Source organism: Dromaius novaehollandiae, chromosome 3 (genome assembly GCF_036370855.1).
Source record: "Dromaius novaehollandiae isolate bDroNov1 chromosome 3, bDroNov1.hap1, whole genome shotgun sequence".
Lineage (NCBI taxonomy): Eukaryota > Metazoa > Chordata > Aves > Casuariiformes > Dromaiidae > Dromaius > Dromaius novaehollandiae.
This window is the reverse complement of record NC_088100.1, coordinates 56,864,144-56,890,439: the sequence shown is the minus strand read 5'-3', so window position 1 is coordinate 56,890,439 and position 26,296 is coordinate 56,864,144. Positions and strand designations below refer to the sequence as shown.

At 36.9% G+C, this 26,296-nt stretch overlaps 1 protein-coding gene across 4 annotated transcripts in view; it reads left to right on the top strand.

Annotated features, from left to right (window-relative positions):
- Positions 1 to 3,207: 3,207 nt before the first annotated feature.
- Positions 3,208 to 26,296, top strand: part of TBC1D32 (TBC1 domain family member 32) — a 98,102-nt gene continuing 75,013 nt past the window's right edge. For all 4 annotated transcript variants that reach the window (XR_010388349.1, XM_064508929.1, XM_064508928.1 and 1 more), the window contains exons 1-16: positions 3,208 to 3,538; positions 5,878 to 6,032; positions 9,468 to 9,629; positions 12,583 to 12,760; positions 13,420 to 13,491; positions 14,741 to 14,866; positions 15,800 to 15,878; positions 16,017 to 16,117; positions 16,212 to 16,273; positions 16,787 to 16,919; positions 17,664 to 17,723; positions 19,230 to 19,329; positions 19,580 to 19,717; positions 21,093 to 21,185; positions 21,483 to 21,625; positions 25,760 to 25,887. Coding sequence is in view for 3 of the 4 variants with exons in the window: in XM_064508929.1 (XP_064364999.1) it covers positions 3,431 to 3,538; positions 5,878 to 6,032; positions 9,468 to 9,629; positions 12,583 to 12,760; positions 13,420 to 13,491; positions 14,741 to 14,866; positions 15,800 to 15,878; positions 16,017 to 16,117; positions 16,212 to 16,273; positions 16,787 to 16,919; positions 17,664 to 17,723; positions 19,230 to 19,329; positions 19,580 to 19,717; positions 21,093 to 21,185; positions 21,483 to 21,625; positions 25,760 to 25,887 (1,838 nt within the window). In the remaining variant the exon portion in view is untranslated. The remainder of the gene's footprint in view (positions 3,539 to 5,877; positions 6,033 to 9,467; positions 9,630 to 12,582; positions 12,761 to 13,419; positions 13,492 to 14,740; positions 14,867 to 15,799; positions 15,879 to 16,016; positions 16,118 to 16,211; positions 16,274 to 16,786; positions 16,920 to 17,663; positions 17,724 to 19,229; positions 19,330 to 19,579; positions 19,718 to 21,092; positions 21,186 to 21,482; positions 21,626 to 25,759; positions 25,888 to 26,296) is intronic.

Here is a 26,296-nt window from a genome sequence, read left to right as displayed (position 1 = left end):
CGATGACAACTTCCTAACACAGGTGATCGGGTCGCTGACAAGGGGAAATGTTCTGCTGGATGTCATACTTAAACGAGGAAGGACTAGTCAGGGATGTGAAAATCAGGGCAGCGTTAGCTGAAGCGACCATGAGATGGTGGAGTTTAGGATCCTGTGAGGAGAGAACAAGACAAAAAGCAGGATCACAACCCTAGACTTCAGGAGAGCAGACCTGTTCAGGGATCTGCTTGGAAGAATCCCATGGGAGATGGTCCTGGAGAGAAGAGGGGTCCAGCAGAGCTGGTTGATATTCAGGGATCACCTCCTCCCAGCTCAAGAGTGGTCCATCTCAACAAACAGGAAATCAAGCAAAGGTGGCAGGACGCTGGCATGGATGAACAAGGAGCTCCTGACAAAACTCAAACATAAAGACGACATGTACAAGAGGTGGAAGAAGGGACAAGTGAGTGAGGAGGATTATAGAGACCCTGTCCAAGCATGCAGGGATGGGGTTAAAATAACCAAAGCCACCTGGAGTTGAATCTGGTGGCGGACATGAAGGGCAACAAGAAAGGCTTCTACCTAAGGAGCCTAAGAACAGAAGGGAGGCTGTGAAAAAAGTGAGTGTGCTGCTAAATGGGGTAGAGGACCTGGTGAAAAAGGACATAGAAAAGGCAGAGACATAGAATGTCACCTTTGCCTCAGTCTTCACTAGCAAGACCAGCCATGAGCAATCCCAGATCCCTGAGACCAGAGGGAAAGTCTGGAGCAATGAAGCCTTATCCTTCGTGGAGAGGGATCAGGTTAGGGAGCACTTAAACAAACTGGGACCTGATAGGATGCACCCACGAATGCTGAGGGAGCTGGCCAATGTCACTGTGAAGCCACTCTCAGCTCTCTTCGAAAGGTCACGGTGATTGCGAGAGGTTCCTGAGGACTGGAAGAGAGCAAACGTCACCCCATGTTCAAGAAGGGCAAGAAGCAGGATGCACTCCTACCATTAGCTGTAAAGAAGATTCCTCTGTTGTCCATGGGTTTCTCCTTTGTGAACTCTTACATTGGAGGAATACTTTATACTTACAGAAATTTGGAAGAAACTGGTCCCAAGGTTGGTATTTCAAATTCTGGGGCATGTTCAAGGTAGGAAGAGAGAATCTTCTTATTATCAAGTATGGAAATTCTCTGTAATATTTAAATGACTGACATCCCTGTAATATTTCACACTTTGAAACTTATGCCTACCTTATATCCTACAAGGTACAGACAGTAAACATTCCAAGAACAAATACATTCTAAGTACATTTGTTCTTCCCTTAATTATCCTCTAGTTCCTCTATTTAAATTAGTGGCAGAAGTCCACACTGTGATGTTCTAAGAACCCTGAAATCCTAACAGAACTTGTTCATATATCATGTCTTCCCGAGCTACGGTTAGGAGCCAGGGGTCTTCCTGTGTGGACAACTGGGGAGAACATATGGAAAATTTTTGTCATTGAGAAGCATGCTTGGCTACAGAAGACAATGAAATTGCACTAGTATGAAATACACATGAGCAATTTCACAGTGATTGCAACCTCTCTCATGTGATTGACATGCATGTAAAAATAATGTACGACAGAGCAGTGTCGCTCACTCTGGAGTAGCATCCCCATGCTCCCTAGTTAGTGATCATGCCAAACGGTACCTCTGATCTGCCAACTCTGCTGAGGAAGAAGGGCTCCAGGCCCTCAGTAGTCACTAAACATGTGCCAAAAGCAGCTGAATGAAATGCAGAAGGTGGAAGAAGGTAGTTTCAGAAGCGCCACAGACACCATGAAAACATCTTGCTATGATGCCACTGCAATTACAATTTACGATGCTTTATAAGATAGGAAAGGCATGCTAACATGAAAGATCTTACATTAAGGACTAGGGACCCTGACAATTACGTTATTGGGCCTATTTATTCCACACTGGCCAAAAAACTGAGATGCTGTCACCTCTGTCAGCACTTGCAGTAAAACAAAAGCTGCAAAGGGAGGAAATAGAAATGCTGTACCACAGCATAGCACTTCTCAGTTGATACCTGGACAGAAAGAAAGCAAACTTCTCTGTTGCCCTTGGAAGAAGAGCCTGGCATAGGCCAAGCATAAGCTGCTACTGCTTGTAGCCAGTTCCAAACAGTGCACTTGGAAGACCTGGAGACTGCAAGACAGAGCTAATAAGACTCTGGTTAGTCTACCGAAGATCCTGTTCCTTTCAGAAGCTGCAATCAGTGCAGCAATGAAGCAGATAATTGTTTTCTGCATGTCTGAGGGCACTGGCCACTTCCAAGAGCTTTAGAAAGCAGTGCCAGAGAGGCTCCATGGCAATGGATCAAAATCTTGTTTCTGAGGAACTAACAATAAGACAAGTGTGTGTTTCAATTCCTGAATCATCACTGTTTTATAAAAATATTGCATTTTACGAGTTTGGCCACAACTTGCTAGTAGCTCTACTGTGGTAGAGTGGATACCTACATTTAAGCAGAGGTCTATTAACTGAAGGGATTACAGATTCACTTACAAAAATATTTCAATACAAAAGATCAGCATTACTGACATTATCAAAATCATTAGAAAAATAAGAATAAAAGTTAAAAATGTATATTGTTTCACCTTACATGCAGGCACTGTAAACCATAATCTGTTGATTATGTATGTTAACTGTAACACACCTCTGGCTTGTTACAGCTAAGCTACTGAAAAATGATTTCAAAACCAAGTGTTTTCACAGTTCTCTGTTGCGCATTAATTTGTATGTAGAATGGAAAAAGTCTCATTTGGAGTTTTACAATATTTCCTCCTTCCCATGGATAAGAGTTAAAAGAGCACAGAACAAGATCTTGCCACGCGTATTTTCATTTATTAAGACATTCTGCTCCCTTGCTGATGTAAATTGATAGTAACCACGTTAGTGCACTCCCTTGATTTTAATGGAAAACCAACGCAACACAAAACCACCAGGGCCACCGGTTCCCCATCTGAATGAGGTTGGAAGGCGTGAGTCCTTACCCGCCAAACTGCAGTATGTAAGCTTAGCTAAGTCTGAATGTTTCATAAACACCAGGTTTCCCGATCAATGAGTCCCAGCTACCCAAGCCACGGATTTCTCCGTGGAAAATTCGCCTGCGCGCAGAGCAAGGCGCTTCGGTTTGCCGGATTAGAAGCGAAGGGGCAGACCCGCCCTTCGCGAGGTCTGCGCTATTTCCCCGCTTTACGTAATTCGGCCGACAACGCAAAAAACACCCAAACAGGTCGCAGCCAAGGGAAGTGTCGGAGACCCTGACACCGAGCTAAACACTCCCGCCCGGCGGCAGGAGTCCCTCCGCGGGAGAGCAGCCCCAGAGCGCCAGCGCTCCGAGCGGCCAGGGGCAAGAGCAGCCAACCGGCCGCAGCCGCCCGCAGCCGCCGCGGCCCCGCCGGCCTCTCGCGATGTTGCTAGGGGCCCTGCGAGACTCGGCGGCGGCGGCGGTTGCTACGGGCTGTGGCGCGGAGAGACGCGCCGGGAGCCCGGACGAGGAGGGCGGCCAGCGCCGCAAGGTGATTCGCCCTCGCGCTGCGGCCGCGGCGGGATCCGTGCGGGCCGCGGGCCGAGCCCCGGCGCTGTTGCAGCGAGGGCCGCGCTGGAGCGGCGCCATCTCCGTGGGCGCCTGGCGGCCGGGAGGAGGAGGGAGCGCGGGTCGGGCCGGGCGGCGCCCTCCCCGCGGGGTGCCGGGGAGCAGGCTTGTCCGCCGAGGGGTGTAGTGGGGCGCCGCGGGGCGCTCCGGCCGGGGCAGTACGCGGCGCCGCCGGGGCGGGCGGAGGTGCGGGGCGTGGCAGAGGGCGGCGGGGGAGGCTTGCGCTCCCTTCCCGGCCCGTTAAAAAAGAAAAGGTATTTTGTTGCGTGTGCTGTCGCTGGGGGTTGCCAGCAGCGCGGGCGAGGAAGTGCAATTATAGGCGAGGAAAACTGAGAGAAGTAGGGACCTTTGGACTATTCATTCTTCTCTTAACTGGAGGCATTAGTTTGTGGCTGAAATTAACACTTTGTTGTTCGAAACCTTGCCTCAGTCAAAGCCTCCGTCAAAAGCTTGTTTAAAAATCCTTGTCAGAAGAATAACCGCTCTCCAACAGGAAACGAAGCCTCAGCCTATAGTTTTGGGCACAGTCTTTCAAGTTCTGGGACAGTTTCCATAAAATAAATTTTACAACAATTTATTTCTGTAAAAAAAATTGTAAAATAAAAAAAAGGCTCAGACTGCACAAAACGAGACTTGGTATAATGCTTCTTTAGAGGGAAACGTGGCAATTAAAGGTTTGTGGGGAAAACTGAATGAGGAGTGTGCCTACTGAAAAAACACACCACAAAGCCTTTGCAAATGAATTTTAAGATGAGTATCTCTGTTGGTGATTACGTAAGTGGAAGAACACTTTTCAAAGCAGACTGGAGATGAAACTGCAGTATTCATGATTTGTGTTTATAAATGTTCTGGAATGGTACTTCACGTTGCTTGCTAGCCAGTAGCCAGATATTTGCACTTTAAAAAAAAGTCTAGTTTTACCAAAATGCTAAGTGAAGTTTTTTGCAGGGTGATATGATACCAAGGTCAAAATGTAAGATTTATGACAGTGATTTATTTAGACCTACACTGACTGTACCTACACAGTACACTGACCTTGATTGAATGTCTAGAGACTAGAATTTATAAGAAAGAGGGACTGCAAACGAGGAAGTTGAGAGAATATCACAAGGGGTTTCATTTTTTATTTTAATGCCATTTCTGGTATGATGATTGAGTTAATTTTGAATTATGTTTGATCAAAATAAAACATTCAGCAACTGTGCTCCTTACCATGGAGAACTGCTAAATCAGCTACCCATTACGTTCAGTAAAGGGTAACTCCTCCAGTTGGTGCTGTATGGCTTTGATTATTTTTTTGTTAGTTAATAGTATTTAAGTCTGAAGAGTGATTTATTATATTGTCTCTTCCAACCGTGCATATCATTTATTCACAGGTGCTTACAGAGTTTTTGATTGACTTTTTTTTAAAAAAAATCTCTAAATCATTCCTCCTCAAATAGATTAGAAATATGTAAGATGTAACTGCCACAGGGGATTGGAAGTATTCCTTGGCATATGAAAAAGTTTAAGCCATTAACTTAGGTTGGTTAATTAATTAATTTAGAAATGGAATTTTGATTTCTTTTTTCTTTTTTTTTTTTTTTTGAAAACTAGAGAATTGAACTGATAAGACACCGTCTTCTAGACTTGACTGATATTTCTCACTGCTGCTGCTCCCGCTTTTTCCCAGTAGTTGTAGTGCTGAATTGGTAAATCTCTGTCAGGTCACTCCGCTGTTGATTACCACAGGCAAATTAAACTGCTGTGACAATTTCGCCTGGCCCCTTCCGTCATGGACACTGCAGCAGCTCTGAGTGGAGGGATCCAAAAATCAGAACTGAGTAGTAAGAGTATATGAGATGAAGCTTAGAGACTTTTAGAGGTTTCTTATCGTGATATAGCCGTTCCATCTGTATAACCTCCTTTTTAGCTTGTTTTCTTTTTTACTAATTACGGTGGAGTCTTGTGCCTATTAGGTGAGCACATCCAAAATATTCAGGATTTTCTTAATGCAATATGTGGGTTAAGAGTATTGTACTGTGATAACAGGAGGTCCATTAAAACTGATTAGATTGGTTTGAATCTAGTTTGTCTGGAGATAGGCCCTATCAAAAGAGATAACCACAGGCAGAAAGTACTTGATAGAGAATATAGTCTCGTACTGTTCATAACAGGAAAAAAGTGATAATTTAAGGCTTTGATGCTTTTCTTAGAATTTTAAGGGAAAAAACTCTCTAAGAAATATGAAAGCATGTTATTCTTATCATTTACTTAATACAGATGTCTCACTTTACAAGTGAAGATGAAGCTCTGTTACAGTCTATGCTTAGACAGTTGCTGCAGAGTGTGAAGGAAAAAATCACAGGAGCCCCATCAGTAGAATGTGCAGAAGAGATTCTGTTGCATTTGGAGGAGACCGATGAAAATTTTCACAAGTAAAAATAATTTTGCTATTTTTAGTGCTTTGAAAGAGGTTAAATATGTTTAACTATGTTATTTATGGGAAATTGTTACAATTTATATTGATGCGTGTGAATGCATATGCATTTTCATGTAGTTTCCTGTGGCTAATCAACTCTAGAAAGATATTAATTTAGAGGGTAAAGTGAATCTTGATATTTTTCAATTTTTTTGTTATATATATTATTGTGACTGTAATGATAATTGAGGAACTGTTTGTGAGAGGGAAACTCACAAAACTAGCTAACTTGGCCAACTCTAATGTACTAAATGCACAGGCAAACAGAAGCTAGAAGAAATCCTAACTGAAGAATGTCAGTCAGTATTTTTAACACCTGCTAGGCAAAATAGTTTTGCTTGTTAGAATAAGGTACGTTTTCGAAAGACTGTTTGGCCGCAATCTATAATTGTTCTCTGTGGACTATATTATCCAACCCTTCTATATCTTGTCAGACAGTTGTGATTTTTAATGTACATTGTGAATGAAGCAGAAATATATCCCTTTCTCATTTCTGTTAAATCAAGCTTGGCAGTGTCATCTCGCTGACATGCCGTCTGGAATTTCCTGAGCCTACACTTCTCTTTCCGTTCCATAGTAGTCAAATATATTCCTAAACTACAAGATGTAGAATTTTTTTTTTACTACATGGGGGATTTTTAGGACAAATCTAAGCTATGTCAAGAGAATATCACGCTAAATGACCTTGAAGACATTTTAATAAGTCAGATCACAGAACTCAGGTCCTTCTGTCATTTTAACTCTTATGTATTTGCATCTTCTTGAGATGATAAATGATTTAGATTTTAGTTCATTTTTAATTTGTATTATGTATTGCAGCAGATAACACTTTTAATATGTTGGCAATTATTCAGAATTTGAATACTACATGAGAGTAAAAAAGGCTGGTTGAAAATATATCAAAATTAAAAATGACTTTTTTTTTGAAAGTAACACATTTTCATTTAGGTGAAGACACATACAATAAAAAAAAATCTGTCAATATGTCTTCTGAACAGCTACTAGAAAAATACTGAATATGAGGGGTCTCTGTTTCTACAGCTGGTAGAAAAGATGCATAGCTTCTCCATTTAGAACAGTGAAACCATGGCAGCCATTATTCTGTCTAGTATATTACAACATCAGGGATTACAAGTATATTTACTTTTCTTGAGAGAAGTTTTAACTTATGTATAAATTTAAATAAAAGTCCAGTGATGCTTCAAATACTGAATGGGAGCATTACTGTCTGGTGTTGGAATATTTTTGGAGGCATTCTAATTTTAGCATATCCATGATCTGTGGCAATACAGATTTTTTCATGGAAGCTCAGAGAGGTCAAATGGAGATTTGTTAGTGATGCCATTAAGAAACTTTCTCCTTGACCCTCACCCTACCCCTTCAGACTTCAAGGTCCTTTATTAGAAGTATGTGCTTTTGCTTTGCACAGTATACCAGTGCAGCTCTGCATTTTCATCAGCACTGTTTCTGCCCCATAGTTATTCTGCCTCAGTAATTCTATTGGATTTTGAGGCCTTTAAACTTTGTTCCCGTTTTGATGTGGAAGAAAGAGGAACGTGGGGTCCTCAGAAATCTAATAAAAAGGCAAATTGAATCAAATTCAAAATTTATGTGCAGTGCTAGAAAATCAGAACTTTTTACTGTGTAAATAGCATGGTTTGTGTTTTGATCTTTTGTTTGTTTTCTTAAATACTTAAGGTTTTCTTAGCACTTTTTTTCCTGGTGCTTCCTTTGTAAGCTCTGACAACTCAGTTTGACTTGCTTCTTCATGTAAAGTAGTAGTTCTGTGAATGTTGAAACCCCTATTTTGTTACAAACCATTTTAATGCTGGTAGAATAATTAAAGATCAACACTATGGCAGCAAGCAGACATAAACTTAGTGGCAAGCTAAGCGATACAGCCTTTCCATGCAGGATTGATGATGTGATTGGCGTGTATTTGAGAATGAAGGCAGTCACTGCAAAAATATGTACCCTGAAAATGTTACTGTCATAAAACAAATGGGAGGAATTTTTATGAAAGCTTTCGTTCAGTAGAGAGTAATGTGCAATTTCATTATTGCAGTAGTAAAAAGCTACTTGAGGACAATCGAAAACACAAACAAAAGTAAACATGAGCAGAAGAGTTGCAATTTTTTTGAGATATATTTCTGTTACCTTCATTAAGATCAGAAATGATGTCGGAAGGGAAATGCATAGGAAATGGAAAAAAAATAGGGCTCTTATATCTGATAGAACTTTGGATAGGAAATGCAGTGAAAAAGTATGTATTGTGACACAAAAAAGTGAACATAAAGTTGTCTTTTACCTTGAATGTAGTCTGTTTTTTCTAAATATCTGTGAAAGGTAAAAGCTGCCAACTGTTGGAACGGTTGCTTTTATTTACATTTGCATTTTATAACATTGGACTTTGTATGTACATAATGAATTTTTTTTTTATTTGAGTGTGCTCACTCTGTGCATTGATGCTAATTCATGTTAAGTACTTGAATATATGCTCTTGGTATAATGAAAATATAATGATGCCTCTACTGTTTTAATATGATTACATTTTTCTGTGGATCGCTGTGTGCTTCATCCCTTATACAATTTGGAATATTAACAAAAAACCTGTTTGTATGTTCTGGACACTATCTCTAAGCAATTTTTGCTGCTAAGATAGTGTCTGAAGAGTAATGCCCAGTGAACGGTGTTCATTGTTGAAATTCTCACCAATTATTCTTTTTAAAAACTGTTACATCTCTATAAATATTCAGTAGTCAGAATGCAAAATGCCTTTTTTTTAACCGTTAAACATGTAAATGTAATCATAGATAGGTAGTTTATCAGTTTGGTTCAGTAAGACCTTCGGCATACTATCATGACACACAGACTTGCTTAGGCCTTAGCTAACTCATCTTAAGGCCTTAACTCATCTGCTAGAATAATTTGTAAAGGGAGTTTTCTGTGTTTTTTTTCATTTTATATGTAAACCATACAAATGATACTTCCAAACAGGTATGCCTTCAGACAGCGCTGTGTTCAGCATACTTGAATAAATTTTTCTTTTTGAAATTTAAATTTAAGATTTAGTGGTATTTCATTATTTTTGTCCACAAAACCTTAAATTGTGTTTGGGTAGATTTTTACATTTAGAAGAAGCACAAAGGGAAATTAGAAACTATTTGGTAATATTCCTTCATAGAATATACTGATAATGAATGTATTAAAGAAAATCAAAGCTGATTGTGTTTTTTGCACAGCTGAAGTTTGTTTTCCTTTCAGTTGTAAACACTTATGTTACAGTTAGAGATCTGGGAGAAAAAAATAGCTATATTAATATAATACTGAAAATGTTTGACGGTGAGCTCAAGAAAATACGTTACATTCTAATTTTGGGTATTTGTTGCAGCTATGAATTTGTGAAATACCTTAGACAATATATAAATAATACTCTGGGATCTGTGATTGAAGAAGAAACAGAAAAATGTACTTCTGCTCAAAATCAGGGTGAAGTATCTGGCTATGACACTCTTGTTCAGCGTGTTACTAAGAAGACCCGTGAATCGAAAGAGTGAGTATATACACATAATTCGCATGTTTGTTTCTTTTTGGTCTTTGTATTCATTTTTCTTTTCTAGAGCTTATTTTGAAAATATAAATTCTCAACTGTAACGGTTACAAAAGTGATTCTTTTCTTTTAAATATCAGTGCTAAGCATTTCAGATTTTCCTAGTCCTTAGATTGCTATTCGTCATGCTTGTTCTTACACTGGAAATAAGAGTATGAACTGTTGCATAAAAAGACTGGTAGCACATCTGTCAAGATATTGAGACATCTAGATTTGGAGTTGGAGGGGTACGATTTGAGAGAGAGGAGTCACTACTTGATAGTACTTCGCTAGTTGCATATTAAATTCAGTTGTGATGTATAAGTTGGCCTAAAGGAGAAATTTTTTTCAAGTATTACCGTATGGTAATTTCCTTAGATATGAATAGATATTATGCCTGACAGTGGTTTTAAAAAATAAAAAAGTATTAAAACACAGGTATTTTTCTAAGATCACCAGAAACTCTTTTCCCTTCTTGTGGGTATTAAAATAACTTTTCCTTGGAATATTGGGGCTGGTAGCTTTCTACTGAATTTTCATGCTTCAGATTTCAATTTTGCTTATGCAAATAGTTGTTATCATTCTTTAAAGCTTTGGTAGGTCGTACTTACAAAATGGCTTTTATTAGGTACAGCTGTTATTTCCAGAAAGTATGTGAAACTTCACAACTTTAATTTATATATCACTTTTTTTTGGTGCTTCTGTTTCAAAGCAGGAGAATAAAAGCAAATTGTAAAAATGACAGAATTATCTCTTACTAAATCTGTAAATCTGAAGTTAAAAACTGCTTCAGAAATTGTGGCTCTTCATACTTCAAACAACTTGTTTTTCTCCAATTTGAAACAGAAATGTGCTTTGTCACAGCTGCTGTGATTCCAGTTAGAAAAAAGAATGCTATTTAGAGTCAGTGTTCATGTTAATGTGTTGTAGAGAAAGAAACAAAGGAAGAAGATTCATGTCTTTCACTTGTTTTAGCCCCTAAAGTAATTTTATACAGTACTACAGCCAAAATGTTTTTTCTTCGTTCATTTTTATTGCACAATCTAAAATTCATTTCAGTCTCTCTTTGTAGTGGAATTCAGTTTTTACTATGATGTCTATTGTTTATTATATGTTCTTAATAAGAAAGAAATTAAATGATAGTGTATGTGTCTGTTTCAGGAGATTTTATTTTCTCTTTGTTTCTAGAAGATTTCATACGTAGGATACAAGAAGAAATCCTATATGAAACATGCTTTTATAGGGCCTTTTCTTGTCATCTGTTCCCAAGCATTTTGAATCACAGAATGGTTGAGGTTGGAAGGGACCTCTTGAGATCATCTAGTCCAACCCCTCTGCTCAAGTATGGTCACCTAGAACATGTTTCCTGGGACGGTGTCCAGATGGCTTTTGAATACCTCCAAGGAAGGAGACTCCACAGTCTCTCTGGGCAACCTGTTCCAGTGCTCTGTCACCCTCACAGTAAAGAAATTTTTCCATATGTTCAGACGGAGCTTGCTGTGTTCCAGTTTGTGCCTGTTCCCTCTCATCCTGTTGCTGGGCGCCGCTGAGTAGAGCCTGGCTCCATCCTTTCTATGCCTTCCCTTCAGATACTTACGCAAATTGATAAGATCCCCCCTCAGGCAGCTCTTCTCCAGGCTGAAGAGTCCCAACTCTCTCAGCCTTTCCTCATATGACAGATGCTCCAGTCCTTTAATCATCTTAGCAGCCCTTTGCTGGACTTGCTCCAGTACGCCCATGTCTCTCTTGTATTGGGGAGCCTACAACTGGATGTAGTCCAGATGTGGTCTCACCAGGGCTGAGTAGAGGGGGAGGATCACCTCCCTGGTTGAGTCTCATTAGGTCTTGCTGTGATAATCTTGATATTATTTCAAGATCATTCAAAGTTCAGTTTTTATTATTTGTAACTTTTTTCAGGTGGTTAGGATGTATAAAGATATTTTTGTAGAAAAATGCATTATGAAATTTGACTGCTTAGTGAAACATTCTGTATTTTCTGTAGTACAGTCACTTATGTTTAGAAAGTAGTTTGTAATCAGCCATACCTGGCTTTTATTTTCACTTTCAAAATAGCTATTAAGATGACTGTTTTTCAAATCATGCTCTTTATGTCTTTGTGTTTTGATGGTCAGGATCTTATGGTTCCTGTGCTCATTAAAGTTGACAGTAGAAGCTCCAATGAACTAAATATGTTTCTGTGTCTTACATCTTTAATTAGAGTTCAAGGAGGATATTAAAGCACAATACAATAATTGATATTATCTTTGGTGACTGTAAAATAAATAATAGTAGTCTTAAAAACTAATTTGAAATAAAATACCAAAATTTTACAGTGGCATTTTTTTCTGAGGCTGCTTTTATTTTGAATTGTTTCCTTGTGGAAATTATTATTCAATCTATGTAATTGAAAAAAATCCTGGTTTTGTTGAAAAAAAAACTTGCATTGTGTGCATGATCTCTACTTAGAATTTTGAATCAGGAGGTTGTATTCTCTTGTATTGGTTCTGCTCAGGGCTTATATCAGAAGAAAAATTGCATGTTGAACTTGAAGAAGCATAAACAGTAGCAAGTATCAGAGCTGATCTTTTTTTGGGGGGGGGATTCTCCCTTTAGGGAGGTTCATATTGTTCCTTTTTAAGAACCTCTTAGTATAGGATTATGTTAGCGGTGGTTTCATTGAGAGGTTTTAGAAAGGCGTAAAGGAGTTTTATTATAATCTTAAAATAGTTATCTAAAATATCTAAGATATATGCATGTTTTGTTGCTGATTTTGTATTTGTATTTGTTTTATTTTCCTTCACGATCATTCAGTGAGTTCAGTTCTAAGTGGCATTACACCATATTCAGTTATTCAGGATTTCATTTGTAATTTTTTTTCCCATTCTATCTAATATTAAATATCATCTTTACTTTGAAGGTACAGAGAAATGATGCTTGCCTTGAAGAATGTCATGATGGTTGTGGTAGAATCTTTGATTAACAAGTTTGAAGAAGATCGGATGCATAATAAGGAGCTGGATAGTAAAACTTACAAAGAATGTCAAAGTGGTTATTATACAGACAACTGCTCTGACAGTGACTCCTCATTCAACCAAGTACAATGTGTTTTCTGTCTATGTTATGAAATAAGCATGAAACTGAAAATATGTAAAGTTCCTGTGTAGTTGGTGGAGATTGAGAGGCAGCCCTAGAAAGTGATTCATCCTCCCTGTCTTTGATACCTGTCCTAAAATGAATGGATTGCCATTCTTCTACTCAAGTACTGAGCTTATACTAGATGTCTAAACTTTAGACAATGTATGCTAGATGAAAGTATCCTGCCCCTATACTCTAAAGTACCTGTTCAACTATTATAAAAAAAAAAAAAAACAAAATGAGAAAAGCAATACATTATCTAAGTTTTTGTGATTTTTACTGTAGGAGCTAAGTAATGTGCAGTTCATATGCAGACTGCTGCACTATTCTATATTACTGAATGAATTATTTTAAGATAATTATTATAAGATATTTTAGAAAGATAGAGTAAACTTCTAAATAAAACATAAGCAAAATGTATAAAAGTATTCTGTTGCTGTAAATTTAACTTTGGCCAAACAGAAAACACTTAGAATGTTGATTTTAATGTCAAATTAGGATAAATGTTAAAATACTAATTATTAAAAGTAAGTTAGATATCCAGAAGACTGATGATTTTAATCTTCTGCTGTTCATTTTAATAAGATATACTAATCATAATTTTAAATGCGTGTTACAGAGTTACACGTTCATGAATCAAGAACAATTGCAGCTGCTTGCAGAAAGGCTAGACCCTATTCAGCCTAAGGAAGTAAGTTTAAAGGAAGAAATAAAAACTTGTTGATACAAACAAATATTTATGGTATGTTGGAAAACAGAGTGCATGTACATAACCCTGCTATGCTTATGTGCATAAGTGAAAGCTTGTCTCTGTTGGTTCATGTGTCTTGACTTCAGTGCAGTGAGTATTTCATTATTCATATCTATCTGGCTCAAAAGCTGTTGTTGCAACAAGTATCTTATTTTTTTATGATGAGATCATATATTATAGATGAGCACTCTTAGTTTGGAAAAGGTTGTATGAAAAATAAAATCCCTGAAGCTTGGCTTCCTGTATGCATGCCCTTTGCCCCTCTTGATAACTTCATGTATTTTGTGATACCATTATCAGAAAAGAGATATGCCTACTGATTTGCCAGCAAACTGCTGCCAAATGGAATATATAGTGTCCAAGTTAGATTTGTCTTTCTGGCAGTACTAATATGGCTCTCTAACCACTACTCAGCCGCTGATACTTTTGAAGCTTGCAGAAACATTATTTTGAGAGCTCTCTCTCTCTCTTTTAGTAAGATTTGCTTGCAGTCATTGAGAGAGAGCTCTCAAAATAATGATTGCAAGCAAATCATACTATTTTGAGAGCTTTCTCGCTTAGTAAGATTTTCTTGCAATTGTCCAGCAACCGAAGAAGTCATAGCAGTTAAAAATTTGATGCTATTTAATATTTTTTGACTTCCCTACAGTTGATTTCAGTACTATGAAATAAATGAGCAGAAACTACATTTGTGTATAAGTAGAACAAACCCAGATATATGAAGTTATTTAGGTTATAAAGCTGATGAAATTTCAATGGTAGGATATGAAAAGTGTCTGGTAACTCATTTTTCCACTTTTCCTTACTGACTTTTCACAAAACTGCTAGACTCAGTTGTAGCATTTGAATGATAAAAGAAAATGATTCTTGCTGTATTGCCTGATAACAAAATATTTGATTACAAGCAGAATGTAAAATAGAAATAAACATAATCCTTCCGTCGAGTATTGAAAACCTAATTGTATAAAATGGTTTTGTTGCTTCTTAAAATGTACACTTTTTGTTCTTCTCACTGATGTAGTGTTTTGTCCAAATCACCATAAGAGCATGGCGATTAAATATTTTGGAACTCCTTATCTGTTCTACAGCCAAGGCTTGTTCCTTCCTTCCTCCAAAGGATATTGTAAGTTACTTATTTGAGAGGTTGTTGTTGACAGATTTGTGTTGTTTATCTTTTTGACTGCTTCAGGTGCGCCAAGAAGCATTGCAGACACTGTGCTCTGCCCCTCCGTCTGATATACTGAACTCTGAGAGTTGGCCCAGTCTGCGTAAGCATCTAACGATGTCTCTGTCAGATCCTGATGCAACTTTCAGTGTAAGCTAATGTTCTGTATTCAGTTAACAGATGTTTAGCTGTAATAAAGAGTACTGAAGATGAATAAAAAGTTACGTGTATATTATGGGTAGTCCAGCAGTGTCCAGAGGCATTTGCTGTTATTTGTGCACATATCAGATAAACCGGTTTTGAAGGAAAAGAACTGTCTGGTTCCAATGGGTCTTGATTTAAAGGTGGCTGCAACAGGACTTTAGAGACATGAGTACTCCTTTATATGTTTTTAATGGGGAATGAAGAGGTTCGAATGTCTTTTAACAAAGTAAAATGAAAAAAAAAATGACAAACTGTTCTGTAAAACATTTCATGTTAATATTTCCTATTTAAGTCAGGTATGTACTTCACGACAGTAAGAAAATGATGCTGCTAATGATGCACAGATGCTGATGAGGGAAAATGTATGGTACCTTTTTAAAATACTGTTAGACTGTTTGTTCTGCAAATTAAGTGTTTTTATTTTTTTTCCTGCTTTCAATTTTAAAGTACTTCTCAAATAAATATAAAAGCTACCCCAACAGCTGTCATCTATTTCTGTTTTGTAGTTTAGTAGGTCTACCACTGGTTTCAAAGCAGTGCTAGTATAAGAGTCACTCGCATGTTTAATAACATAAAAAGTAGCATTAATGAAAAAACGCAGTAGTATTCCTGACCTCCTGCTTTGTAGATCAGTGAGGCTTTGCATTGGTGCCATCAGTTGTAGTATTCAAGTAAAATTTCCTTGGGACTATACATTTCCATAGCTCCAAACAATGCATTTTTATAAAATAGCTCTACTGTATGTGAAGCATATCTGAACAATAAGTAATATTAAAAATCATCAGTACATATTAGTGATTGTGCAATACACTGAACGTGTACGTCCATTATGTATGTGTTAATATAATACATTGCTTGTTGACTCTTTTTATCCCTTAGGAGAAAATTTTGAGATTCTATGCAAAAACCTTTTCTTCTTCTCCCTTTAATATGACAAGAGAAGTATATACAAGTTTAGGTATGTGCACTAAATTACATTTAAGACTTCATGATTCATGTACTTCCTGAAAATCAGTTACATTTTACTATGAAACAGTCTAATACAGTCTGTTTTGCCACTATTGACATGGAGTTTTGTTTTTTCTTTTTTTTTTAGCAAAACACTTGGAGTTGTGTTTTCTTTCCGGAGAATATTATCTTCCTATTTCTGCTGGTCTGGATGTATCTAATACAGACATAAATCATTTACTGAAAAAGGTATAAATGAGCTTTCCATACCTTCTGTCATTTATTATCATAACTGAAACACCATGCATTATTTATTTTTTAATTATAACCCTTACATTAACAGGTGCGCCTTTTAAATGAGTACCAAAAGGAAGCTCCATCTTTCTGGATCCGTCATCCTGAAAAGTATGTCACTTTCAATAATGTATTACTGTTTCTAAATTTAATGATTTTGAACATGTAATGAATACATATAATTTTAACAAAAGAATGGTGACAGGATATGCAGATGACTGGTTGGTGTTAAGCAGGAAAATAGAAATACAGGGGAAAGTGAAATAGGGAAGTTGCATAGGAGTAGTCATGGGTCATCTTAAGCCGCTTACCTTGCTTTTAAAGTGTCTTGAATACTTTGTTACAAAAAATAATTTAGATGTTTTACAAAGTAATAAGTGTAATATTTAGCACTTAAAAATATGCAATCATTTTGGAGAATACCAGCATGTTGCTATTAAGTTTATTCCCAGTAGCATAACAAGCATTATTAACCTTATGAGATCAAATTAAAGATAACATGATTGATATTTATTATTTATTTGAACAATAAGAGGTTTACAGTAAATTCATTTCTCAATATTACTGTTGGAAAGTTTTAACTGATTTTTGGTTTTTTGTTTTTTTTTCTGTTTGTGTCAAAAGATACATGGAAGAAATAGTGGAGTGTACCTTGTCACTGTTGTCAGTAAAATGTGAGCCTAGTCCAGAGTTTTTGAGTCCAGTCTATTTCTTGGCTCTGCTAGATATCAAAGCTGTTTGGTTCAAAAAATGGACGGTAAGCAAAAAACAAACAAAAAAAACCCTCAAAACACTTGCTGATGTCTGACATGCATCCTAAAAAGCTGATTTATGAATATTAGTATCATAGACCTATAGTAAGCTGATAATGGCCTGTAATATGCACTGTAGTTAAGAAAGTCTGGTTTCTTAGGGATGTATGTCCTTTGCCCTTTAACCCTACTCTCTCCTTCCATTTCTGTTCAGGTACCAGTTTTTTAAAAATTTCTGGGAAGTTTATGCTCTTTAAGACTTAAATCCCTTTGTCATAATTGACTGAAGTCCACCAAAAGATGCAAATGGTTCTGTGAAATAAATGATGAGCAAGAGAGGCATGAAAGTACAGTTAGATATGTTAGAATATATGCAACTTGCTAATTCCCCATGGACATTAGGGCATTATGCAGCCTACCATGTTTAGCCTTATAATTCATGATTTACACAATGTCATATAAACATGTAGTCTAAAATTTCAGCATGGTTTTTGATTTTCTGTTTTACAGATTGTTCCACTACACATTGCACATGTTTTCCTAATGGAAAATATGTTTGTTTGTACTGTAGGGCAAACAAAAGGCCCAGTTCAGTGTAATGCTGGTTTACACTTGCTGGAGTTTAATTCATCAAGTATGTTGCTGTGCACAGGATCCCCAGTGGAACAGAACTGGAGTTAATTTTAATTTTTGTATTCAAATGTAAAGCTATTTTTGAAGTTTACATTAGTTTTTCTTTGTAATTTTAGCATGCATATTACAGCAGAACAGTGGTACTTAGACTTTTGGAAAAGAAGTATAAATCTTTGGTAAGTCTATAATTATGGTTGTCATGTTCTACCTGGAACTTGTTTTTGCTTTGTACACTGTAGTTTGAACTTTTTCCCCCCTTTTTTCCTTTTGTCAGAGCTGTTCCCTCTTCTTTATCTAGATGAGTCTTTTTGATTTAATTATTATTTTTTGTTTTTATTAAATACACCATTGTTATATGCAAAGAAGGGTATGTGAGCTGATCTGAGTAAGGGGAAATTTGTATGCTTTATAGCAGGTGTTTATTATTTATTAAGTCTTTATGTTGCATTCATATTGCATTCATTTTTAGAATTATTTCTATAAATGTAGGGAAAAAATAGAAGGTGCATAAAAACTTTCATAAAAACTATACGCTGAATTTAGATTTTTGTTGGGAAGAGACTCAAACCATCGTAGTATTTAAGTTCTGATACAAAGCATTAGGGATTCAAAGTGATAGCAGAATGTATCAAACTGGAAAATGTATAGTAATGTGGCTCCTAATGCTATTGTATGTTCTGTATGGGAAGATCTCTCCACTAGGATGGAAATTTCATCTATTTCAATGAAACTAATATAGATATGAGGTCCATTTATTATAGAACAAGACTTTTTGTAAAATATTCTTACACAAATTAATAAATGTAGAATGTATATGACTGATAAAACCTTAAGATGGGAAATAAGGATAAGAAGCTATAATAAAGATGGGTGTGTTTGACTTGTTTATCTGTATGCATAGCACAGAGCATAGAATTAGGCATGGTTGTGCAGCAAAAAGTATAAATGGGAAGTCCATTATAACAAGGCGGTCTAATATAATCTATAAGCATAGGGTAAGCTTACAATTATATATATTTTTTATTTAGTACGTATGTGTATTTATTTTACTTCAGCTTTTTCCATGTGCACATATTACTCTCAGCATATGTGAAAAATATCTTAGCAGCTCCAAAATATAATAGTTACAAGCTTACTTCTTTGGTCATATGCTATATTTGTTATTAATTTTTAAATCTGTGCTGATAAAATTAAAACTTTTGATGTACAATGATTAGGCAATAGCGATACAATAATGATACATCAGTTTTGCAAAAACAATAATAGCACTAGCAGCACACAAAAACCAAACTTAGTGTTTCCTAATGCAGATATATTTTAGACAAAGGTTTTCACATGTAGATACTGACAGGTTTCCGTATTAATCTATATTTGGTTGCTATATTATCATTATCATTAATTTCTCAAAATACTTATGTGTTCTTTCTCCTCTTCTTCGTAGATTGATTATTTTAGTGCTTATAGAACTGAAGTTTCTGATGATGCATTTTAGTAGCACCATAAAATTTTACCTCCTTTGGTTTGCCTCTTCATGCAAACCACTGAAACGTGAGCAGTTGTTGCGGTGATGTGAATATTTAGATTCTTGCTTTAAGAGGTAGTACTTGGATATAAAAGAAAACAAATTTATTGTAAAATGACAACCATTTTATTACTTTGCGGGGTTTTTTTTTTTTTGATAGATTAATGCAGCTGTCCAGCAATGTCTTGACTACTTTGAGTTTTGCAAGTCAGCAGTTGACAGAACTCCTAGAGTCAGCATTTTTTCCCAGCAGCGCTGTAGTAAGTAACTTTGCATGTATTGCATTACAAGCACGTGCATCTACATTCTCTAGGTCTTTGAGTACACTGTATTGAAAGGAAGACAAACTGTTGTTTTTCACCAAAAAAGCATTTTATGTAAGTCTTCTGAGAGAGCTGTAAGAGCAGTGGTCACTTACTTACACTGTATGTCTTTATACTTAAAGTGATCCACGCATATTGTAGTAGTTGTTCAAATGGGTGTTCTAATTTTTTGGTTTTATTGTTAAAGGTGAGAAGCAGAAGTTTTCTTACACTGGACCAGATTTGCAGTACATCTATTTTGTGCATTCACTGTGCCTTTTAGGAAGATTGTTGATTTATAAGCAAGGCCGAAATCTTTTTCCAGTACAGCTGAAAAACAGAAAAGGTAAGGGGAGGGCTGAGAAAAATGTAACCTGTTAAATAACAGGATATCTGTCAATATTGTGGATTTATAAGACAATACTCTGTTCAGCAATTCTTTACCTGGAAACCTTTGTTAAAAGATGGCATGGGTAATCTTGAGCATCAGCACCATTTTTTAAATCTCTGATAGAAATAATTGAATAGTTAACTTTCGTCCTTACATTTCGTACATGAATTTCATGTTAAGGGAGAATTGCCTCAATATATAAGTGATTCAGTGTTTCTAGATATGGATAATATCTTTTGTTAAATTAGTTGTTATAATCAGTTGAAAAAGAGACAGATGTTCAGGATCAAAACTGTTTTTCAGATGTGAAACAAAATCAGTATTTCAGGCTAAATACAGATGGAAAACAATTGCTCTGAGTTTAACTTATTAATGTAATTGTTAAACCATTGTAGAGGAAAAGATTGGTACTGTGGAGCAGAGGTATTAATAAGGAGAGAAGAGATGAGATCGTAAAGCCCTCTGAAGCCCAGAGAAATCTGTATACAGTGGTGCATTGTGCAGGATTGGCAAATACAGGTGTGTGAGGAAAACTATTGTGCCATGACATTAATGTCTCTACTAGTTCAATATAGATTGCATAGTATTTATGGATACTAGTTCTGAGACTTGTCTTTTGAAGGTATTTTGTACCTCTAGTTTGAGTGTCGAGACTTGAGAGGTCCAGTGTAAAGTGGTTGTCTTGTTGGAAAGAAATATCCACTACTGATTGAGTCGTTTGTGGATTGGCTGCATATTCCAGTCAAGCAGTGATCCATTGATTATGCTTACCTTTTTCCTCTCCCCTACAAAAGATAATGATCTTACCATCTATCCTCTTAATAGAGTCCTTTTCAGTTTCACAGATGCCAACCCTTTTCTCACAAATTGCCTGATTTATTAACATAATTACATTAAACTCAGAGAAGTAGTTCCTAACCTGCATTTAGCTGAACATTTATTGTTTTTGTTTCAAACCTGAGGAGTTTGTGTGTCTGACAGTTTCTCTCTTTTCCAGTTGTATCACTTTAAATTAATAGAAAGGTAATGCTTTTTCCTACGACCATGTATCCAGCATTCTCAAACTTTGGCTGCTGTCTATTTCAGTGGAAGACATGGTAAGATTGCAATTGGCTAAGCTGGGAACGAGATCAAGCTTTATAAGTTGAACATGAACTACTATGGTAGAGACCCTGGGAGATGCATGTCCTTTACTTCATCATTGTATATAATGTTGATGTTTTCAGTAAAAGAAAGCATTGCTTATGCATGTTTACAAAATCCACTTTATTTGTAACATTAAAGCCGCATGCTAATTTCCAGATTATGTTTTTCTTTCTTTTTTTTATAGATCGTGTATCACTATCAGATCTGTTGATATTATTTACTGAGCTTATTTATTACTCTCCAAGTTACCCAAAGACAGCTTTGACAGTGCAAACAGGTATATGTTTATTTAATATAAACTAATATATTCAATAATAATGAGTCATTTGATAACTTTTATGTTTTATAATTTTTAATTTGGGTAAGCATATAATAGCGTATAAGTAAGGGTAAACAAATAATAGCAGTATCTGTGCACGTTTTTCCTTCCTGCCTCCTTTTTCCTTCCTGCATCTAATTGTATTAAATCAGTTCTTAATGAAGTTATGGTTCAGAAGTATCTACATAAGCTGTACAGATATATTCATGTATATGTAAGTTAAAAATACAAATAAATACTTCTTGTGTTTGCCAGACAATTATTCTCCAGCAAGCCTTGTTACAGAGATTCTGCAAGTTTTTTGTGACCAAATGGGATCTGCTGCTGAATGTTTATATACTGATGCAGTGATAGATGCCCTACTTCATCCTGTTCAAAGCTTACTGAGTGGCACAGAGGTTTGTAGTAGTCTGTCAAATACTTAAACCTATATAGGATCATCATGTTATATATTTGCTATATAGAAGATGTATATAGTTATGTGGTATCACATCTGCTTTTTTTTTTTTTTTAATCCACAAGACACGTGAAAGCATAGGATATTTTCTTTCATGGGTGCTTATCTGCTCGTTACTTAAAAGGAAATGTACTTTTATTCATTTTAAAATTCAGCTTGCAACTTGAAGTTAGGTGTTCTCAAAGTGTAGAATAGGTAAAACATAATACTTCATAGAAAATTTTTGTTTTTTAAGTTAGAAAAAGGGAGAGGATTTTTTTTTTAACATCCCCATTAGATGTAAAAACTTTGAAGTATTAGCTGCGCTTAGGTACTTGAAAGCCTAATTGTACTTTGCTTTAAGTTTCAGCCCATCCCATTACTTTTTGTTTTAACTGATACAGTGTCACTGATCTAGGTGACAGTAAGTCTCTGGACAGAGACATGAGGATGAGGGCCCTTAATGCACAAGGAGTACATTAGGAGCCTGAGCTGTCCTATATAGAGAGTCTTTGAGAGAAATTAATAGCCAGGATGCTTTGAATTGACCTCCTGAGATTATAAAGGGAGCCCAGGATCTTAACTTATGTACCTTATTTAGATTCTTGAATTGTGTCAATACCCCTCTAATTATTTCTTTTACTGTGGTTTGTTTGTTTTTCAGAAAAGATTATATTCTTCATATTGATTCTTGTATATATTCTTATCTATATATTTTTAAAAAACATTGAAATATTTTTGTAAGTGTAAATAATTGGTTTCAAAAAATAGTTTTATATAGATATTTCTATAATGCTTAAAACCATGGTCGTACCACACGTGATCATGTCAATAATTTCAGTCTTAGTCTTTTGTAAGTACCTGCACTGAGTACAGTAGCATTATTTATAAATACGTTACACATATTAGAAGGATATATGCACACAATTCTGCAATATTGACACTTCAAGTTGTCTTGTTATTATTTTACACTGCAAAGATTTAATGCAGATATTTTAAATGACAAAAAAGGCTGAGCCTGTACATACTATGGACACTGATAGATGAATATAAAAATAGTACTAAATCAGTACTTCTTTGATCTGCCGTGACTGCGGCCTCTGTAATCCTTCAAGCAATTTCTATAGTCACGTTGTATTATAAAGCATACATAACTGTTTCTGTTCTTTACTGTACATTAGTAAATTATTATTAATTTCAGAAATAGTGACCTCAACCTTTAACAGTTCCTCCCTTTTCTTTTTCTTTCTGCTATGCCCAGTTGTTGCTCATGGGTAGCTGAGCTCTAATGAACTGTAAGCCCTCCTACACCTTAGTGTGGGCTTGTTTGGAAAAAAGCAGGTCATAGTCGGGGATATTTAATGCATACATGTAAATCTGTTATGTCTGCGCAGTGGCTGTTGTAGGCCCAAATCTGTATATGATTTGTAAATGTGGATTGTGTCCTAGTTGTTCTAATGAAGCTGCTGCACAAGTGCAAATTGATTTGCATCACAACTGGTAAGTGGATACTCAGAAAAGTCAGGATGACCCTCTTTTCCCTGTACAAGAATTGGGACTGTTTATCTGCTTCCCAACCAGGCCATTGGCACTTTCTAAACACCCTGAAATCCTAAGACCCCATGTAGGATGTGCTGTTTGTCTTTCTAATGCTGGACTGTGCTTATGTGATTTATCTCAAATGGAAGGCTGGACTGAAATATGGTAAGAAATAGTGATGCTGAAAACTTTGGTCGTCTGGCCACACATCTTTATTAACTTTGGGGGAGGAAGGGAACACGTTGGAGCTGCATGCAGTGGTCTCTCCTCAGTTGCACAGTGGGCCTAATGAGCAAGCACAGTACTGTTATTTGGGCTGTAAATCCACTCCAAAGAAGTGCAGGGCTTATATGCCTTTTAAGCAGAGTAGTATTGCTAATCTGTCCTATAGAGGGCTGGAGAAACTTGGTGGCCGTGAGCAGGAGTTGTCAGATTTTGTGGGCAGCAGTAGTGACCTTTTGGGCTCTGTAGCCTCTGAATTGCTGCTCAAGCATAGCTGATGTAGAACATTATATTCACATTTTAAGTAAATAAAGTACTGTCTTTTTGTAAAAAAGTCTGTTTTTTTTGTCTTGCACAGGGAAAGTAAAATGAAAGTACTCTGTGAAGAAACAGGGACGGCACAGTACACTCCTTTCTTAGAATCTTGGTGTCTCCCAGTAACCTAAAAATAAAAGTTTAGAGAGACAGATTTTTAGCACTCTGTATTACTGAAAATTTTAACTAAAAACCAAAGTCCTAATCATATTTCTAAGTTCCATAGTCCACAGGTATTAATAGTAAATGCCTTAAGTTTTAAAGTAATAAGACCGTTTATTTTTCCTCAGTGCACCATATAGAATATAGAGCTACCTATAAGAGAAGAAACAGGAAATGAATTGTATAGCACTTTAAAATCCTGTTTCCCATGAATCCTGCTGTCCTTGATGGACGAATGAGAAAGATTTAAGCGGTAGACTTTAACTTTAGAATGGTGGTGCTTATTCCCCACTTTGACATATTAGGTATTTAACAAGCATTACTGGGAAACAGTCCTCCTTACCTTCAGCTCTCTCTAGAAACTTCCTTAAAATTCATCTCACTGTTGATTCCTCTCTATTTTCCCTGTCATGGATGGGTGGAAGTTACCAAAGGGAATTCCTCCCTTTGAAAACTGTGTAATTCTTCTTTGTAAAGTACATCATTTACATGTAAGTCCTGGGAATTGGGAGTGTTTCCCCATTCCTGGGTGGAAAGGTACACTCTAGTTATCTCACGACTGTACACTGAGAAAGGAGCTGGATGTGCACTGTTTTCTGAGGCGTGTGGACAGGAACAGAGTTTCAGTGAGCATCTTTAGGACGCTTGGAACAAGCCCTGCAGAACTGCAGCTGCTGGATACTGACCCTGGGCACATCTTCCCCCTTCTTCCGCTCTCTCAGGATTGGCTGCCTGGGCTCAGGGCCAACTTAGGTAATGGTGTGCAGCCAAAACAATCACTGGGCTGTAGCTGACCCTGATTAACTGTCTCTGCACCTGATCCTGACCCTAACTCAGCTTTGTGGCTTGACTTTGGACCTGCCTCACCTTCATGGGCTTGTCTAGGGATTTGAACTGTTGGCTGAACCTGGCTACCATGACTGGACCAGGTCTGCTTCCCTTGCTTGGGTAGTGTGGGATTGCCCGTCCATTTGATGGGGAGGCCTCTGCCTCTATCTGTCTGCCTTGCATCACATCTGGCTCCCCTTCCCATGCAGAGCTGCCTGCCCTTGCTGCTACCTGAGAGGGTCTTCGCGGAGCACCGTGCTCTGCTTGCCCACTGTTGGCATGCTTGATTCACTTACTAATGAGCAATGGCCAATTCAGCATTTATTCAGATAGGACGTTCACCAGCGAGTGTACTGGACAGAGCAGTCTAAATCCCAGGGTTAAATGTTCAGGACCTATTGATTACAGCCCAGATGTTCCTACGCGGTCTCTGATGTGCGTAGGAAGTTGCCAGATGATTACTGGTTTGCTCTAGTGGGGAAGACTTGCCTGCTAATTTCAAAGCAAATGACTGTTTAGGCCTACCTCATCCTAGAAAGAAACATGCTTGTGCTGTGACTTTGGGAAAGAGGGAGAAATAAGCAAGAGCAAGATTTTGAAGACAGAATTTAAGTGAGGTAGACAAACAAGATCTTGTGAAATTAGTTTTCCAATTCTAGCCAAAGGATTGGTAATTCTTATGCAGCAAAAAGGGCATTGCCATCTTTCTCACCTTGATTAAGATACTGTTTTTATGCTCTTAGCAGGCTTATCAGGAATCTTTCCACATTGACTGTGGGGGGAAAAGGAGTTAAGAAATGTCTGTTTTCCATATATGTGCAGTCTGTGGACTTGTGCCATAATCATTAAAAGTGGTAATTATTGCCGTTTGTGATGAAGATTTGAATGTAGCCTACTTGCTTACTTTGTTGAACCATTAAGCAGTCATTAGAAAAATGACCTTCAGGTTCTGCATACACAAGCCAGACTTGAGTAAACAGGTTTCACAAAAGTATTGAATTTTAAACTTTTTTTTTTGGCTCCCAAACAGATGCATATAAATTGTCTTGAAACCACTTTAATTCACGTAGCAGATATTTTGGCAAGGATTGCTGCTGTAGAAGATGGTCTTTCTCTTCTTCTTTATGGAGGAAATGAAAACTCTTCCAAAGAAGATAGGTAAGAGTACATTAATGAATTACATTAGTCATAGAAAATGAGACTTGCTTTCCCTTTTTTCATTTATTTATAACATGCCATATGTTTTGTTTATGCTTTGAGTAACAGTATATGATTATCAGGTAAGATAGGAAGTGTGTTAGAGAATGTATTATGGAGACAGTTGTGTGACTAGCTGGGGAAATGGCACTTTTGAGAAATACTTCTTATTAAAGGAGATTTCTGTGGTTTACATGTTTTTCTTATTCATGTGAGAGAGTGCTTTCCTGTCTCTGAATGTAGTTCCAGTGTGTTCATTGTGTTACTGTTAAGGCCAAAGGCCTCTCCTCTGTGTGTTTTCTTTGAAATAAATATTAAAAATCAACCTTTTTTATTGGAAGAATAGATTTAATGTGCCGTTTGGATCAGC